Raw genomic sequence first — 16872 nt, 5'->3', positions numbered from 1 at the left:
AAGTGTTTAACCAAAGGTAGGTAGAGTGATATCTGACTAAGAAGTGGCACCGAGGGAACTTGCTAGTGATAAAAATGTTCTATATATTGACAGGGCTTGGGTTACATGGGCATAAGCATTTTACAGAATTCATTGAATTATACACCTAAAATTTATGCATTTCACTATATGTAAATTTTACCTAAAATTAACTGTAAACAAATATCAAACTGTAGTTATATAGGGTTGTTTTTCACAGTACTATAGCTTACCAATTCTCAAACTACTTTCTGTAGATTCTAGGGAAAATGGACAATTTCAATATGGATTCTGGATTAGATAGTAATATTGTATCAAAGTTAAATTTCCAAACTTTAGGCCAGGCATAGTGGCTTACACCTGTAAACCCAGCATTTTGGGAGACCAAAGCAGGAGGATTGCTTGAGCCTAGGAGTTTGAGACTAACCTGGGCAACATGGGGAGACCTCATCTCTACAAAACATTTTTAAAAATTAGTCAGGCATGGTAGCATATGCATGTGGTCCCAGCTACTAAGGAGGCTGAGGTGGGAGAATTGCTTGAGCCCGGGAGGTCAAGGCTGCGGTGAGCCATGATCCCACCACTGCACTACTGCCTGGGCAACAGAGTGAGACTCTCTCTCAAACAAAACAAAACAATTTCCTAATTTTGATTAATGTACTATGGTTAAATGAGAGATTGCCCTTGTTCTTGCCTAATACAGATGTAAATATTTTGTGGTAAGGGAGCACAATGCTTCCAATTTATTCTTAAATGATTCAGAAAAAGAAAAAAATCCATTTATATATACATATATAGAGGGAGACAGAGTAATAAAGCAAAGGGGGTAAAATGTTAAAAATTGCTGAAACTGCATAGAAGGTATAAAGGAATTCCTTTGCTATTCTTATTTGAAATTATATAAGAATAAATGTCACCCAAAAAAGGCTAACACCACACTGATTTTATCTATTTAAATATTCCAACATGGAAAAAACATTTTTCTTTTTCTAGCCTTAAAAGACTATTAGAGTTGGTCACCTTAATCCAACTTCTTGGTTTTACAAATGAAAAATGAAATCTAGAAAAGCTAGGGCCGTGGTCAGATAATTAGGTAGTAGTGGAGCTGGACAGAACCCTGCACTCTTAACTCCTACTTCAATACTCTGTAATAGGTTTTGAAATATTTTAGCTTGTTTATTTCTTTCTTTCTTTTTTCTTTTTGGGGATGGAGTCTCACTCTGTCACCCAGGCTGGAGTGCAGTGGCACGATCTCAGCTCACTGCAACCTCCGCCTCCTGGATTCAAGCAATTCTCCTGCCTCAGCCTCCCCAGTAGCTGGCAACACAGGAGCACGCCACGCCTGGCTAATTTTTATATTTTTAGTAGAGACAGGGTTTCACCATGTCGGCCAGGCTGGTCTCAAACTCCTGACCTCAGGTGACCCACCTGCCTCAGCCTCCCAAAGTGCTGGGATTACAAGTCTGAGCCACCACACCTGGCCTATTTTTTAATTTCTTATCAGAGATGGGGTCTTGCTATGTTGCCCAGGCTGGCCCTGATCTCGTGGGCTCAAGCAATCATCCCACCTCAGTCTCCCAAGGAGCTGGGATACCACTGTGCCCACTGGTATTTTTAGCTCTGATACTGCCTCATGAAAACCAGTTAACATTACTTATTTTTATACAGCATTTTATTAGAACAAAAAATTGCAATTAGGGGTATTACTAGAATTAAAATTCTGACACTTCAGACTGCAACTGCTGGGTGCAATGGCTCAGGCCTGTAATCCCAGCATTTTAAGAGGCCAAGGCTGGTGGGTCACTTGAGCTCAGGAGTTCGAGACCAGCCTGGGCAACAGAGTGAAACCCCATCTCTATAAAAATACAAAAAATTAGCCAGGCATAGTAGCAAGCATCTGTGGTCCCAGCTGCTGGGGAGGCTGAGGTAGGGGAGGATCACTTGAGCCTGGGAGGCAGAGGTTGCAATGAGCCAAGATCACGCCACTGCACTCCAGCCTGGGCAACACAGCGAGACCTTGTCTCAATAAAATTAAAAATTTTTTAAATTAAAAAAAAAAGACTGCAAACTATTTGAAACAGTATATTGATTAGAGTATTTTTATAGAAAAATGTATCCTCCATTATAATCATGGCAATAATAAATTAATCTGGACCCGACACTTCCAGCCTACAAAGGTATAAAGCCAGTGAGCTAACCCATTCTGTTGTCTGGCTGCAGACAAGGTATACTGTTCACTTGGAAGCTCCTTGAAAGAAAAAATTACTCCACTGCATGAAAACAAATCTAACATATGTCAAATTAAATTGTGTCCTATACTGACACACCAAGAAAAGAAAGAAGCAGAAGTTTAAAGATCTGGAAACTTCAAAAGAATTCTCTAAGGATGCAAGGGCTAAACTACCTTTTCTTTTGATCCTACAAAAAAAAAATTAGTAAATTACTAATGTACTATAAAAGCACTATCTTCCTTTACTAATGAAAGGAAATTAACGCCGGGCTGGGCGTGGTGGCTCATGCCTGCAATCCCAAGGCCGAGGTAGGCAGATCACCTGAGGTCAGGAGTTCCAGACCAGCCTGACCAACATGGTGAAACCCCATCTCTACTAAAAATACAAAAATTAGCCAGGCGTGGTGGCCCATGCCTGTAATCCCAGCTACCTGGGAGGCTGAGGCAGAAGAATCGCTTGAACCTGGGAGGAGGAGGTTGCAGTGAGTCCAGATCACACCATTGCACTCCAGCCTGGGCAACAAGAGTGAAACTCCATCTCAAAAACAACAACAACAAAACTTGTTTATCCTTAGTTTTCTGTCCTAGGGCTAAGGCACGGTAAACCCTCAGTAAATGCTCAATGAATTACTGGCAATCTAAATAAATGAAGAGATATTCCATGTACATGGATAGGAAGACAATACTGTCAAGATGTCATTTCTTCGCAACTTAATCTATCTTAATTAAAACATAATCCCAATTAAAATCCCAGCAAGGGCCGGGCGCAGTGGCTCACGCCTGTAATCCCAGCACTTTGGGAGGCTGAGGCAGGTGGATCACAAGGTCAGGAGATTGAGACCATCCTGGCTAACACAGTGAAACCCTGTCTCTACTAAAAATACAAAAAATTAGCCGGGCGTTGTGGCGGGCGCCTGTAGTCCCAGCTACTCAGGAGGCTGAGGCGAGAGAACGGCACGAATCTGGGAGGCAGAGCTTGTAGTGAGCCGAGATCAGGCCACTGCACTCCAGCCTGGGTGACAGAGCAAGACTCCATCTCAAAAAAAAAAAAAAAAAAAAAAAATCCCAGCAAGTTCAGCAAGTTATTTTGTGGATTTCAACAGACTGGTTCTAAAGTTTATATGAAAAAGACCCAGAATGGCCTAAACAATTTTGAAGAGGAAGAACAAAACTTCAAGAGTTACTATAAAGCTCCAATAACCAGGACAGTGTGGTATTGGTGGAAGAACAAACAGACAATCAGATAAATGGAACAAGATACAGAGCCCAGAAACAGACCCATATAAGAATAGTCAGCTGATATTTAACAAAGAAGCGAAGGCATTTCAACAGAAAAAGGACAGTGTTTTGAACAAATGGTACCACAACAACTGTACGTCCAAATACTAAAAGACAATAGAAGAGAAAATCTAGATGACTTTGGGTACGACAATGACTTTTTTAGATACAACAATAAAGACACAATCTATGAAAGAAATAATTGATAAAGTAGACTTCGTCAAAAATAAAAACTTCTGCTCTGCAAAAGTCAATGTCAAAACAATGAGAAGATAAACCACAGACTGGGAGAAAATATTTACAAAAGATCTATCTGTTAAATAACTATTTAAAATATGCAAAGACCTCTTAACAATAAGAAAACAACCCGGCTGGGCGTGCTGGCTCATGCCTGTAATCCCAGCACTTTGGGAGGCCAAGGCGGGCAGATGACCTGAGGTCAGGAGTTCGAGACCAGCCTGGCCAACATGGAGAAACCGCACCTCTACTAAAAATACAGAATTAGCCAGGCATGGTGGCACATGCCTATAATCCCAGCTAAAACCATATAACACAAAGAGTGATCCCTTTAGTTAATAATAATGTGTCAATATTGGCTCACCAATTGCAACTTATATGTCATACAAATCAAAGATGTTAATAGGAGAAATTGCTGTGGGAGGTTTTACTTTCTACTCAATTTTTCTGTAAACTTAAAAATGCTCTAAAAAATAAAGTCTATTCATTTTTTTTTTTTTTTTTTTTTTTAGTAGAGATGGGGTTTTACCATGTTGGTAAGGCTGGTCTTCCAACTTCTGACCTCAAGCAATCCACCCGCCTTGCCCTCCCAAAGTGCTGGGATTACAGGCGTGAGCCACCGTGCCCAGCCAAGTCTATTAGTTTTAAAAAACACAACTAAAATAAACATCTTACCAGGTCTAATGAAGACGTTTTCCACAGACAACATTGCTGCTATTGGAAGTAGTAGATCTTCACAATCCAGGGAGGCAGCTTTTATTACTGCGCATGTCAGATGTGGAGGCAAAGGAAACTCCACCATAGACAAACCCAATCTGGTGACATGGCCACTCCTTAATACAAAGAAAAAGTTTGTAAGTCTTTCTACACTAGGAGAGTACAAATGTAACATTCATCATTCAGAATAAATCAGATATAATTTACATTACCTCCAATCACCTCCAGAAGTTCAATTCAATTTAAGAAAATTAGGCCAGGCGTGGTGGCTCATGCCTGTAATCCTAGCACTTTGGGAAGCTGAGGCAGGTGGATCACCTGAGGTCAGGAGTTCAAGACCTGCCTGGCCAACGTGGCAAAACCCCGTTTCCACTAAAAACACAAAAATTAGCTGGGTATGGTGGCATGCGCCTGTAGTCCCTGCTACTTGGGAGGCTGAGGCAGGAGAATCACTCAAACCCGGGAGGCAAAGGTTGCAAAGCTACTAAGGAGGCTGAGGGGGATTACACCTGTAATCCCAGCACTTTGGGAGGCCGAGGCAGGTAGATCACTTGAGGTCAGGAGTTTGAGACCAGCCTGACCAACATGGTGAAACCCTATCTCTACCAAAATATAAAAAAATTATCTGGGCATGGTGGTGCATGCCTATAATCCCAGCTACCTGGGAGGCTGAGGCAGGAGAATTGCTTGAACCTGGGAGGTGGAGATTGCAGTGAGGTGAGATTGCACCATTGTACTCCAGTCTGGGCAACAAGAGTAAAACTCCGTCTCAAAAAAAAAAAAAAAAGAAGATGTCTTTGAAGACATGAGAGAATAATAATTTTATTTTTTAAATTTTACCTTTTTTTTTTTTGGAGACAGGGCCTTGCTCCGTCTCCCAGGCTGGAGTGCAATGGCGCAATCTCCTCAGCTCACTGCACCCCCCACCTCCGAAGCTCAGATGATCCTCCCACCTCAGCTTCCCGAGTAGCTGGGACTACTGGCGTGTGCCAACACAATCGGCTAATTTTTGTATTTTCAGTAGAGATGGCTTTTGCTATGTTTCCCAGGCTTGTCTCAAACAACTGGGCTCAAGCAATCTGCTCGCCTTGGCCTCCCAAAGTGCTGGAATTACAGGCGTGAGCCACCACGCACATCCAAGAGAATAATAATTATTAATATCAAACCTAACCACCCCATCACACAAACATGAAAACAAGGACTCTGGCTCTCTTATCATTTTTATGTATCCAGCATAATGCTTGGCACTGAAATGGTACTCAGAAATTACTTGTTAAATAATACCAATATTTATTAAACAAAAGGGATTATATCGTGTAGTTTCTTTCTCCTTTTTTTTTTTTTTCAGATGGAGTTTCGCTCTGTTGCCCAGGCTGGAGTGCAGTGGCATGATCTTGGCTCACTGCAAGCTCTGCCTCCCAGGTTCACACCATTCTCCTGCCTCAGCCTCCCGAGTAGCTGGGACTACAGGCGCCCGCAACCACGCCCAGCTAATTTTGTTTTTGTATTTTAAGTAGAGACGGGGCTTCACCATGTTAGCCAGGATGGTCTCGATCTCCTGACCTCATGATCCACCGACCTCGGCCTCCCAAAGTGCTGGGATTACAGGCATGAGCCACAGCGCCCGGCTGGTTTTTCAATCAGAATTGTGATGAAAGACTAACAATCCATTCAATTTAAAGAAATTATTTTCTACTGTTAGAGAAAGGTATTTAGAGCCCTGTTTAAAAAGAGATCAATATCTGTTTTGATTGTGATTTTTTTTTTTTTTTTACCTGTCAATAGCATCACACTGGTAAAGTTGTTTAAGAGCTTCTAAAATAAGTCTCTCATTAGGTGGATCCAAATAGGGAAACCTGTGTGTTTAAATAAGATATGAAGTGAGAGGCATTCCTTGAACATGGTAGGATTTTATATAGATATGATGAAAATTTCTTTAAAAGGTTTTATTTCCATTTTTCAAGTCATCTTCTTTTTCTAAAAAAAAATTATATGATCATGATCAGCATTTGGCAAAAGAGGAAATAATTTTTTTCTGAATCACACTCCTCTACTTCAAGAAGTGATTCTTTTTGACTCCCCTTAGCTGAAATACTCTCACCAGTCTACTTATCCTAATCCTGCCCCACCCATCCTTCACAGCCTATGTCAAGTCTACTCTTTTCTGCAGTCCATAATTTTTTTCCAAACTTTTATAAAAATAGTAGAGAAATATTAATAGTAGAGAGTATTGATGGTAGAGAAATATTAATTAGTACTGAAAATTATAAATTGTTCAATAGTACCTCAAAATGCTTTTTTCTGGAGATGGAGTCTCGCTCTGTTGCCCAGGCTGGAGTGCAATGGCACGATCTCTGATCACTGCAACCTCCATCTCCCAGGTTCAAGCAATTCTCCTGCCTCAGCCTCCCGAGTAGCTGGGACTACAGGCACATGCCACCACGCCTAGCGAATTTTTTGTATTTTAGTAGAGACAGGGTTTCACCATGTTGCCCAGGCTGGTCTTGAACTCCTGTGCTTAAGCAATCCGCCCGCCTCGGCCTCCCAAAGTGCTAGGATTACAGGTGTGAGCCACCGCACCCAGCCTCAAAATGCTTCTTAAATTTAATTTAATTTTTTTTTTTGAGACGGAGTCTCACTCTGTTGCCCAGGTTGGAGTGCAGTGTGGCAATCTCGGCTCACTACAACCTCCGTCTCCTGGGTTCAAGTGATTCTCCTGCCTCAGCCTGCTGAGTAGCTGGGATTACAGGCACCTGCCACCATGCCCAGATAATTTTTGTATTTTTAGTAGAGGCGGGGTTTCACCATATTGGTCAGGCTTGTCTCAAACTCCTGACCTCAGGTGATCCACCCACTTCAGCCTCCCAAAGTGCTGGGATTACGGGCGTAAGCCACCGCACCCGGCCGGACAAAATGCTTTTATATATTCAATTAATTTAGCCATATTTGTGTCACATATGTGTACATGTGTATGTACTTATTTTCTGCCAAACTATCTCAGAATAAGTTGCAAATACAATGCCATTGCACACTTACAACTATCTCGGCATGCATCTCCTGAAAATAAGGACATTCTCTTACATTACCATAATGCGCTATTAATAAATATAATAAAATTAACAAGAAAATTAACAATAATATTCAAAAGGGATAGCATCATCAAACATGAATATATATTTTTAAAAAACAGGAAAAATAATTACTTGATATCATCTGCACTGGGTTATTTTTTCCACCTTAAATCTGGATATGAAAAATCATCTACTCCAACTTCTCACCTTGAAAAAAATCCAATAGAAGACAAAAGGTCCAATACCTTATATAAAATGTCCATTCCAGGATTGATAACCCTATTTAAAAATAAATAAATAAAACAAGGCCAAGGATGGTAGCTCACACCTATAATTTCAGCACTCTTCTGGGAGGCTGAGGCAGGGGGACTGCTTGAGCTCAGGAGTTTGAGAACAGCCTAGGCAACACAGCAAGACCCCATCTCTTATAAAAAGAAAAAATAATAAGCAAACAATAATCTCTTACACTGTTCTACTGCCAGCTTTCCTACAATTTGTACCAATAGGTCCTGGTAGCTTCTACAGCAAGAATTGGTAAACATTTTCTGTAAAGGGCCAGATAGTAAATAGCTTAGGCTTGCAGGCCATATGGTCTCTGTCACAGTTACTCAACCATGCTATTACAGTGAAAGCAGCCACACATAAACAAATGGGTATGGCTGCATTCTAACATTTTATTTACAAAAACAGTCAGTGAGATTAGACCACAGTTTGCCACCCTTGTGCTAGAGCAATACCAAACCAGTCAGCTGCTTCTTCTATATAAAAGGAAAAACTACTTATTCTAAAATATTGCAATTAATTTCCCCCCTTGATTCCTCCAATTACCAATTCTGTCAACCACTCCTTATAAGTTACTTGGTTTCTAAGAGATCTACCATACCTAAGTACCATTGTCTAAAAACACTAGTATGTCAAACTCCTCATAAAACTTGATTATATCCAAAACTGAACTCCAAATGTTGAGTGACCAACACATAACAGGAATGCTGTAATTCCCCATCACCTAGTTTATTAATGTAACCAAAGTCTATGCCAGTGGAATTAAAAAAAACTTTTTTTTTTTTGAGACAGAGTCTTGCTCTGTCGCCCAGGCTGGAGTGCAGTGGTGCGATCTGGGCTCACTGCAAGCTCCGCCTCCCGGGTTCATGCCATTCTCCTGCCTCAGCCTCCTGAGTAGCTGGGACTACAGGCGCCTGCCACCACACCCGGCTAATTTTTTGTATTTTTATTAGAGACGGGGTTTCACTGTGTTAGCCAGGATGATCTCGATCTCCTGAACTCGCAATCCGCCCACTGTGGCCTCCCAAAGTGCTGGGATTACAGGCGTGAGCCACCGCACCCGGCCTAAAAAACTTTTTTTAAACAGAGCCATAGGTATAAGCCAATATTAAGTTTGTGATGATCTGATAATTTCAGATCTCTACCACATGTATTTGCTATTGTACATCCCAAACACAGGATATAAGATATATCCTTTCAAATTTATACCCTGTTGATTTTTGCCCATGGTTCTAATCTGTTAAAGTCATTTTAAAGCTTGGTCATCTACCTATTAGATATTAAGATATTTTCCAGAAAAATATAATCATAACTTCAATATTTTTATTCAGTATCATTAAAAATGTTTATCAAGAAAAAACTAAGTTCAGCACAATACCAGTAAAAACTTCATCTAGTCTACACTAAGCAATTAATTAATACTTTTCTAGACTGGGCTATCTGGCAACTATACTCAGCAGTACTGTCATCTACAGACTACTTTTTTATTCACAAGATATCAAATGCAGTATTGTTAAATACTGTGCTGAAAATAAAAGACATTAGGTTAAATTTCAATAAATTCTTGTGGAGCACCCATTATGTGGACGGTCCTGTCCTCAAACTGAAAAGGAAATGGCTTATAATGACATATTTGGCCGGGCATGGTGGCACACGCATGTAATCCCAGCTACTCAGAAGGCTGAGACATGAGAATCGCTTGAACCTGGGAGGTGGAGGTTGCAGTGAGCTGAGATTGCGCCACTGCACTCCAGCCTGGGTGACAGAGTGAGATCCTGTCTCAGAAAACCAAAACCAAACACAACAACAACAAAAAATGACATATTCATTGTGAACTTTTAAAATTCATACTCATTAATCATCATTAAATTTCCTTAAACCATTTTTCAATAAACTGTACTAGAGTTCGCTAGTAATCAACGTCAAGCTTACTGGGTAGTTGTTTCCAGAACCCGCCCTTTTTACCAAATGAAAAAAATTAAGACTTTTGCCTTTCTCACCATTTTCTGATAACGTATTCTGCATAATTTCTCATAGATGACCTACAGTGACTCTGACGCTAAATCTGCAAGTTCTTTTAACACCACGGAAATAATGTCTAAATGCTCAAGACAAAATCACTTATGGTGGTAGGTTTTCCCTCATTATTTCCTTCCACCTTAGTCATCAATTCCTTCTTATTCAGACCTGTTCTTGCATTTTCAGCTTTAAAATTATTCTTCCTGATGGAAAAGAAAGGGAAAGCAAATAATAATTGAGAAGATCCATTTTCTTTCTGTCGTCTATGAATCCTATACCATCTACCCCAAACACTGGCTCTACCTCTCCTTATTCTTTATACAACTTTTTAAACAGGAAGTCTTTGTTTTTTGTTTCAAGCATTTTGAAACAAAATTTTGCAATTTTTGGTACACTATGGCTTTTAAGACTTAAGATGGAAAAATAATTCAATGCAGATGATATTAATTATTGTTCCTATTTTTCTAATATATACTCATTCTTGGTTAGAGGCTGCTCTGCTATCCTTTGTGAATATACTAAGAGTCAATGTCAAACTTACTGAGCAGCTATTTCCAAAAATGGCCCTTTTTCCCCAAATGAAAAAAATCAAGACATTATTTTAATATCTGGGTTCATCTGAAAGTTTTCTATTTGGCTCTTTGGATTTCTCTAAATGGCACTTTCCTTCTTTTCATTGGTATAATTTATTGCTACAGTCAGAATTTCATTTATTACATGCTTTTCTCTTTCCAGTATCTACATATTCTCATTCAGAAAATCTCTAGTCTAATGATAACTATCAAAACATTTTGAAATTGGCAAATTGGCTTTCCAAGAGTATACAATGAGTATTTGTGGGTTTTGGGGGTTTTTTTTGCTTTTTTTGGTTGTTTTTTTTTTGGAGACAGAGTTTCGCTCTTGTTGCCCAGGCTGGAGTGCGATGGCGCAATCTCGGCTCACTGCAACCTCTGCCTCCCGGGTTCGAGTAATTCTCCTGCCTCAGGCTTTCAAGTAGCTGGGATCACAGATGAGCACCACCATCCTGGCTAATTTTGTATTTTTAATAGCGACAGGGTTACACCATGTTGGCCAGGTTGACCTCAGGTGATCCACCCGTCTCGGCCTCCCAAAGTGCTGGGATTACAGGCGTGAGCCACCGCACCCGGCCTACAATACATATTTGGATGCACCTAATAATCACTTACTATGAATTTAAAAACTGCACGGTTACCATCCCCCAAAATTCCTGAACACTTTTACATTCCAAGGCAATTAAGACCAAAATAAAGAAGATAGTACTTTCCTCCATTAATTCCCCTACCATGTATGATAGAAATTTCTATCTATAACAATATTCTATCTTATACCAATAAATTATATTAATATTTGGCTAATTTAACTGTTCTTCCTTTCTTTCATGTGTCTGAACCTTGTTTTCCTAATATAACTTAAGCTTAGTGAAAGCAAAAAACTACAGAGTATTACTCTGTCTTTCATGGTATATAGTATGATGCTGGCCATACAAAAAAAACACTCCACTTTCCAACTGTATACCCTTTTGTTTTGGTTTGGTTTTTTGAGACAGAATCTCGCTCTGTTGACCAGGCTGGAGTGCAGTGGTGTGATCTTGGCACATTGCAGTCTCTGCCTCCTGGGTTCAAGTGATTCTCGTGCTTCAGCCTCCGGAGTAGCTGGGACTACAATCATGTGCCACCAAGCTCAGCTAATTTTTATATTTTCAGTAGATACGGGGTTTTGCCAGGATGGCCAGGCGGGTCTCAAACTCCTGGCCTCAAGGGATCCGCCCACTTTGGCGTCCCAAAGTGCTAGGATTACAGACGTGAGCCACCACGCCCAGCCCCTTTCTTTTGAAACAGGGTCTCACTCTGTTGCCCAGGCTGGACTGCAGTGGTGCAATCGTGGCTCACTGCAGCCTCTACCTGCGAGGCTCCAGCAATCTTCCCATCTCAGCCTCCAAATATCTGGGACTCAAGCATGCACCATATCAGACTTTTTTTTTTTTTTTAATTGTAGAGACAAGGTCTCACTATGTTGCCCAGGCTCGTCTCGAAATCCTAGGCTCAAGCAACCCTCCCACCTTGGCCATCCAAAGTGTTGAGATTACAGGCATAAGCTGTTATGCCCAGCTCATTATATACCTTTCATTACAAATAAACAGTGGTCATTAATTAAGTGATCCAAATAAACATCAGCACAACCCCCTAACCCCACCATTAAGCCAAGGTTAAACATGAGCAAGAGATCCTACTAAAGCAATGCAAGGAAGTCTTCTGTGTTAGTTTAGTTGAAAAGCAACCAATAGAGCCAGGCGCAGTGGCTCACACCTGTAATCCCAGCACTTTGGGAGGCCGAGGTGGGTGGATCGCCTGAGGTCAGGAGTTCGAGACCAGCCTGACCAACAAGGTGAAACTCCATCTCTACTAAAAATACAAAAATTAGCTGGGCATGGTGGCAGGTACCTGTAGTCCCAGCTACTCGGGAGGCTGAGACAGGAGAATTGCTTGAACCCGGGAGGCGGAGGTTGCAGTGAGCCGTGATCGTGCCACTGCTCTCCAGCCTGGGCAACGGAACAAGACTCCATCTCAAAAAAAAAAAAAAAAAAAAAAAGAAAAGCAACCAATATAAAAACCAACCTGTAAAAGAGGTTAGCCTCAACTCTCAGGGATGTATCAGTCAAATATTTCAAAATAATTTTTGAGCCAATAACTTGGTTCCAGGCTAACAAGTTGTTTTTTTTTTTTTCTAGTTGTCTACATACCTTATGACATCGTGTATGGCAAGGCACTTTAAGGTCAGAACTACAGATGTCAAACTAGTTCTCTTAATTTCAGGGATCACATGGTCAGGCATACACTGGTTCCAAAAATCTTTACTATAGATCCGAAAGCATTTTCCTGAAGAAGTCCTGCCAGCTCGGCCACTTCGCTGTAATGCCTCGCTCCTACAAAAGGAAAAAAAACCAAAAATTCCCCAAAATGTTCTGTGGGTTTCTCAGGTAATTTACTTTGTCTCCCCAAAACAGCTAGAAATTACCTAATCAGTTGTTCTTTGAATAAAAAGATTTGACATAGAGACTTACTTTGAAATTGGAACCACCTCCAGGATGTCCAACCCTAATCTGGGGTTGTGGTTTAACTGCTTCACAAAGCCACCATCTACCACATATCTAAGAAGAATCAAAGCAAGTTAAGTTTCTGGAAAATAAAAGAAGACTTGTTAATTTTTAACCACTTTGGTTTCTCCTTTTCTAGCAAACTAGCAGGTACACAATGCCTTTTATGTTAAGTGTAAAACTTGAAAGTCAAGAAATTGGAACCCTCGTATGTTGTTGGTGGGAATGTAAAATGGTTCAGCCGAGGTGGAAAATTGTTCGGAGGTCCTCAAAAAGTTAAACACAAAATTACCATATGATCCAGCAATTCCATTTCTAAGTGTACACCAAAAAGAACTGAGAACAAGTACTCAAACAAATACTTATGGACCAATGTTCATATCAGCACTATGAATCACAGCCATAAGGTAAAAACAACCTAAATGTCCATTAACCATTAATGGAAGAAGGGATGAACAAATTGCTTTGCATATATGTATGTAGTATATATACACACGCATATATACACACACAATGGCATATATATATATATATACACACACACTATGCAATATTATTCAGCCACAAAAAAGAATGAAGTACTGATACATGCTACAATGTGGACGAACCTTAAAAATATTATGCTAAGTGAAAGAAAGCAAACACAGAAGGCCACATATTATATGATTCTATTTGTATGAAATATCCAGAATAGAAAATACATACTGCTTCCTGCTGACACATCTAAAGAATTTTTAAAAAAAGAAAATACGTACAAACAAAAAGTAAGACTGGTAGTTGCCAAGGGCTGGGGTCGAGAGGGGAATGTGGAGTACCTGCTTAATGGGTATGTGGTTTTATTTAGAGGTGTTGAAATATTTTAGAACTAAGCAGAAGCAGTGGTTGCACAATACTGTAAATGTACTAAGTACTACTTAATTTTTCATTTTAAATAATTAATTTTATGTGAATTTTGCCTCAATAAAAAAATACACAAACTTGAAAGTCAGCTTCAGACCATTTAAACAGATTCAGAATCTAATTTCAACTAGCCCTTAACATGCCATTCTAAGGCAATTAAATGGTGAACAAGTCAGGTAAGGAACCAAAGTAGGATAGCAGTAACAAGACAACATTCTGAAACATACTATTTAATGGCTTTTGCCTGTGCAGGAAACAGAAAATTACAGAGGTTAATTTACCCAGGAGAGCACTCCCTTAATCCCTTAGTGAAACCATTATTTTTAAAGTAACGAAGAAAAGCAGAGGAAATTAGACTTCCTCTCAGACCTGGGTGATCATTTTACCCAGAAGAAACACACAGGATCTTTGAGATTCAGGTTCAGCCTTCCTGAGACAGACAATCAGACTTAGCTAAAGAAATAAAATATATTGGGTAAATGATAAATAACCCAGTCTTAAAGAACTTTGCATTAGTTGTCAGTCCAGACTTAAAATTTCTTAGTGTTTCCTTACTAAATTTACCCAAAAATTTGATAGCACTATTTACTACATCCAGAAAAGATAAGGGACCTGAATCATAGTTAATTTTCACAAAAAGGTAAAAAGTCAGAGACAATACATCCAGATAAACATTGGATATACAAACTAACTCTACCGAGTGAGGCTGCAAGGTAGAAGGAAATATCAAATCATCTAAGGTATATGCTTATAATGGGAGTACAGAAAAATAGGTTTGGCTTCCTATTTAGTGAAACCCATAAAGCATTATACATAATCTAAAATTTGAAAAGAAGCTTCAAGTTGCCAAGTAGTTAAAAACTGTGAACAGCCAAGTACGGTGACACATGCCTGTGGTCCCAGCTACCCAGGAGACTGAGGCGGGAGGATTGGTTGATCTCCATACAAGGCTGTAGTGTGCTATGACTGCACGCCTGTGAATAGTCACTATACTCCAGCCTCAGCAACATAATGAGACCCTGTCTCTAAAAAAAAAAAAAAAGTGTGAATAGGAATATAGTATGTACCTCCTACTCATTTCCTGCTCAAAGCAATCAATAATTACAAAACAAAATAGGTGATTACACGTTAAGAACATCAAAAAGTAGGAGAGAAGGGAATTAGTGGAGGGCACAGAAAAGCAAACTCAGTAATGTTTAGCTAATGTTTAGTAACGATAGGCTTCCTTGACTTTAAGAGAAAGTTCAAAAGTTTTACCTGATTCCATCTATTGTCAAAGACGTTGCAGAAATATTGGTGGATATGACACATTTTCTAATTCCAGGTGGCGGTGGCAAAAATATCCTCCTCTGTTGATCTAAAGTATATATAAAAAGAAAATACCAATTTACAACATGCATGTGTCAAACTCAAGTTTTGAAGAACTCAATTTTTCATTACAAGTCATGTTTCTAGGCCGGGCGTGGTGGCTCACGCCTGTAATCCCAGCACTTTGGGAGGCTGAGGCGGGAGGATCACAAGGTCAGGACATCGAGACCATCCTGGCTAACATGGTGAGACCTTGTCTCTAAGAAAAATACAAAAAATTAGCAGGGCGTGGGGGCGCGCGCCTGTAGTCCCAGCTACTCAGGAGGCTGAGGCAGGAGAATTGCTTGAATCTGGGAGGCAGAGGTTGCAGTGAGCCAAGATCACGCCACTGCACTCCAGCCTGGGCGACAGAGCGAGACTCCATCTCAAAAAAACAAAAAAAAAAAACAGAGGCAAGAGAAAATCCAGAACATTATTTTCAATGTAGCAGTAAGAAAGAATGAAATTATTTACTCTGTATAGAAAAATATATGTCTATGTACATATTTAGTTAATGATTAATAACAAACCAAACATAATGGGTTTTTATCAGTTTCAATGTAAATTATAAAAGCATCGGTGAACCAAATCTTGAGAAAACAATGAGAACCTTAAACAATGATCCTAAGAATTTCCCTGAAGATGACAAAATCTAAAATAGATATCTATGCTTCAATAGAGAGTAAGAAGCTAATATCATCATAAAAAAGATTTCCAAAATAGCACATCTATGTTCTTTACTGACACATATATTCCAAAACTTTGTTAATATAGGGATAAGAATCACCCAATCAACAAAAGCTGTTAATACACATACATGTAAAATATAAAAACATTCAAATGCTAATTCCAACTCCAAATAGGAGGCTAAGGTTAATTTCCCTTTAATTTTACAAGTTAAATTCCATAATAAAAGTTTTATAAAACAAATTCTAAACCTCATTCAACAATATTTACTATAACCAAAATGTCAAATCAAGAGTTTGCATTTGCTCTTGGAATTCACCAAAGAACAGGATCATTCTTGAAAAGCAGACTAAGGCATGGCTACTTTAAAAGGAAAATGATCCACAGCCAGGCATGGTGGCTCACATCTGTAATCCCAGCAATTCTGGAGGCCAAGGCAGGCAGATGACCTGAGGTCAGGAGTTTGAAACCAGCCTGGCCAACATGGCAAAATCCCATCTCTGCTAAAACAAAACAAAACAAAACAAAACAAAACAAAACAAAACTTAGCCAGGTGTGGTGGCGAGCACCTGCAATCCCAGCTACTTGGGAGGCTGAGGAAGGAGAATCGCTTGAACCCAGGAGGTGGCGGTTGCAGTGGGCTGAGATTGCGCCACTGCACTACAGCCTGGGTGAGAAGAACGAGACTCCGTCACAAAAAAAAAAAAGAAAACAATCCACTGTGTTTAGACTTAGATATAACTGGATATACACAATTTCTAAAAATTCTGCGGCAATGGCAAATTAGGTTTGACTTACAGTAATACCAGCAAGAAACTACTGTCCTCATTTCAAAGAATTCTCACCAATAGTTTTGTTTTGCTGGGAGAAAAAATACTCTAAACGATAATAAGGGGGATATCCACGACTCTCAAAAAAGTGAATGTAAAAAGACTTCAGGCAAAAACCACTACTCTCAAGGAATGCTGGTT

At 39.7% G+C, this 16872-nt stretch overlaps 1 protein-coding gene across 6 annotated transcripts in view; it reads right to left on the bottom strand.

Moving 5' to 3' along the window:
• The window catches only part of DHX40 (DEAH-box helicase 40), a 42698-nt gene that overhangs the window by 15836 nt on the left and 9990 nt on the right, over positions 1-16872 (bottom strand). For 5 of the 6 annotated variants that reach the window (XM_003817357.5, XM_024926263.4, XM_034942597.3 and 2 more), the window contains 5 exons: positions 15125-15224; positions 12935-13021; positions 12614-12796; positions 6256-6336; positions 4439-4596 (listed from right to left, as the gene is read on the bottom strand). In XM_003817357.5, coding sequence (XP_003817405.2) covers positions 4439-4596; positions 6256-6336; positions 12614-12796; positions 12935-13021; positions 15125-15224 — 609 coding nt within the window. The remainder of the gene's footprint in view (positions 1-4438; positions 4597-6255; positions 6337-12613; positions 12797-12934; positions 13022-15124; positions 15225-16872) is intronic. The other variant, XM_034942594.3, reaches the window with a different exon arrangement.

The sequence above is a fragment of the Pan paniscus genome, chromosome 19, assembly GCF_029289425.2.
Source record: "Pan paniscus chromosome 19, NHGRI_mPanPan1-v2.0_pri, whole genome shotgun sequence".
NCBI classification, from domain to species: Eukaryota; Metazoa; Chordata; class Mammalia; order Primates; family Hominidae; genus Pan; species Pan paniscus.
This window is presented reverse-complemented; position numbering and strand designations above follow the sequence as displayed.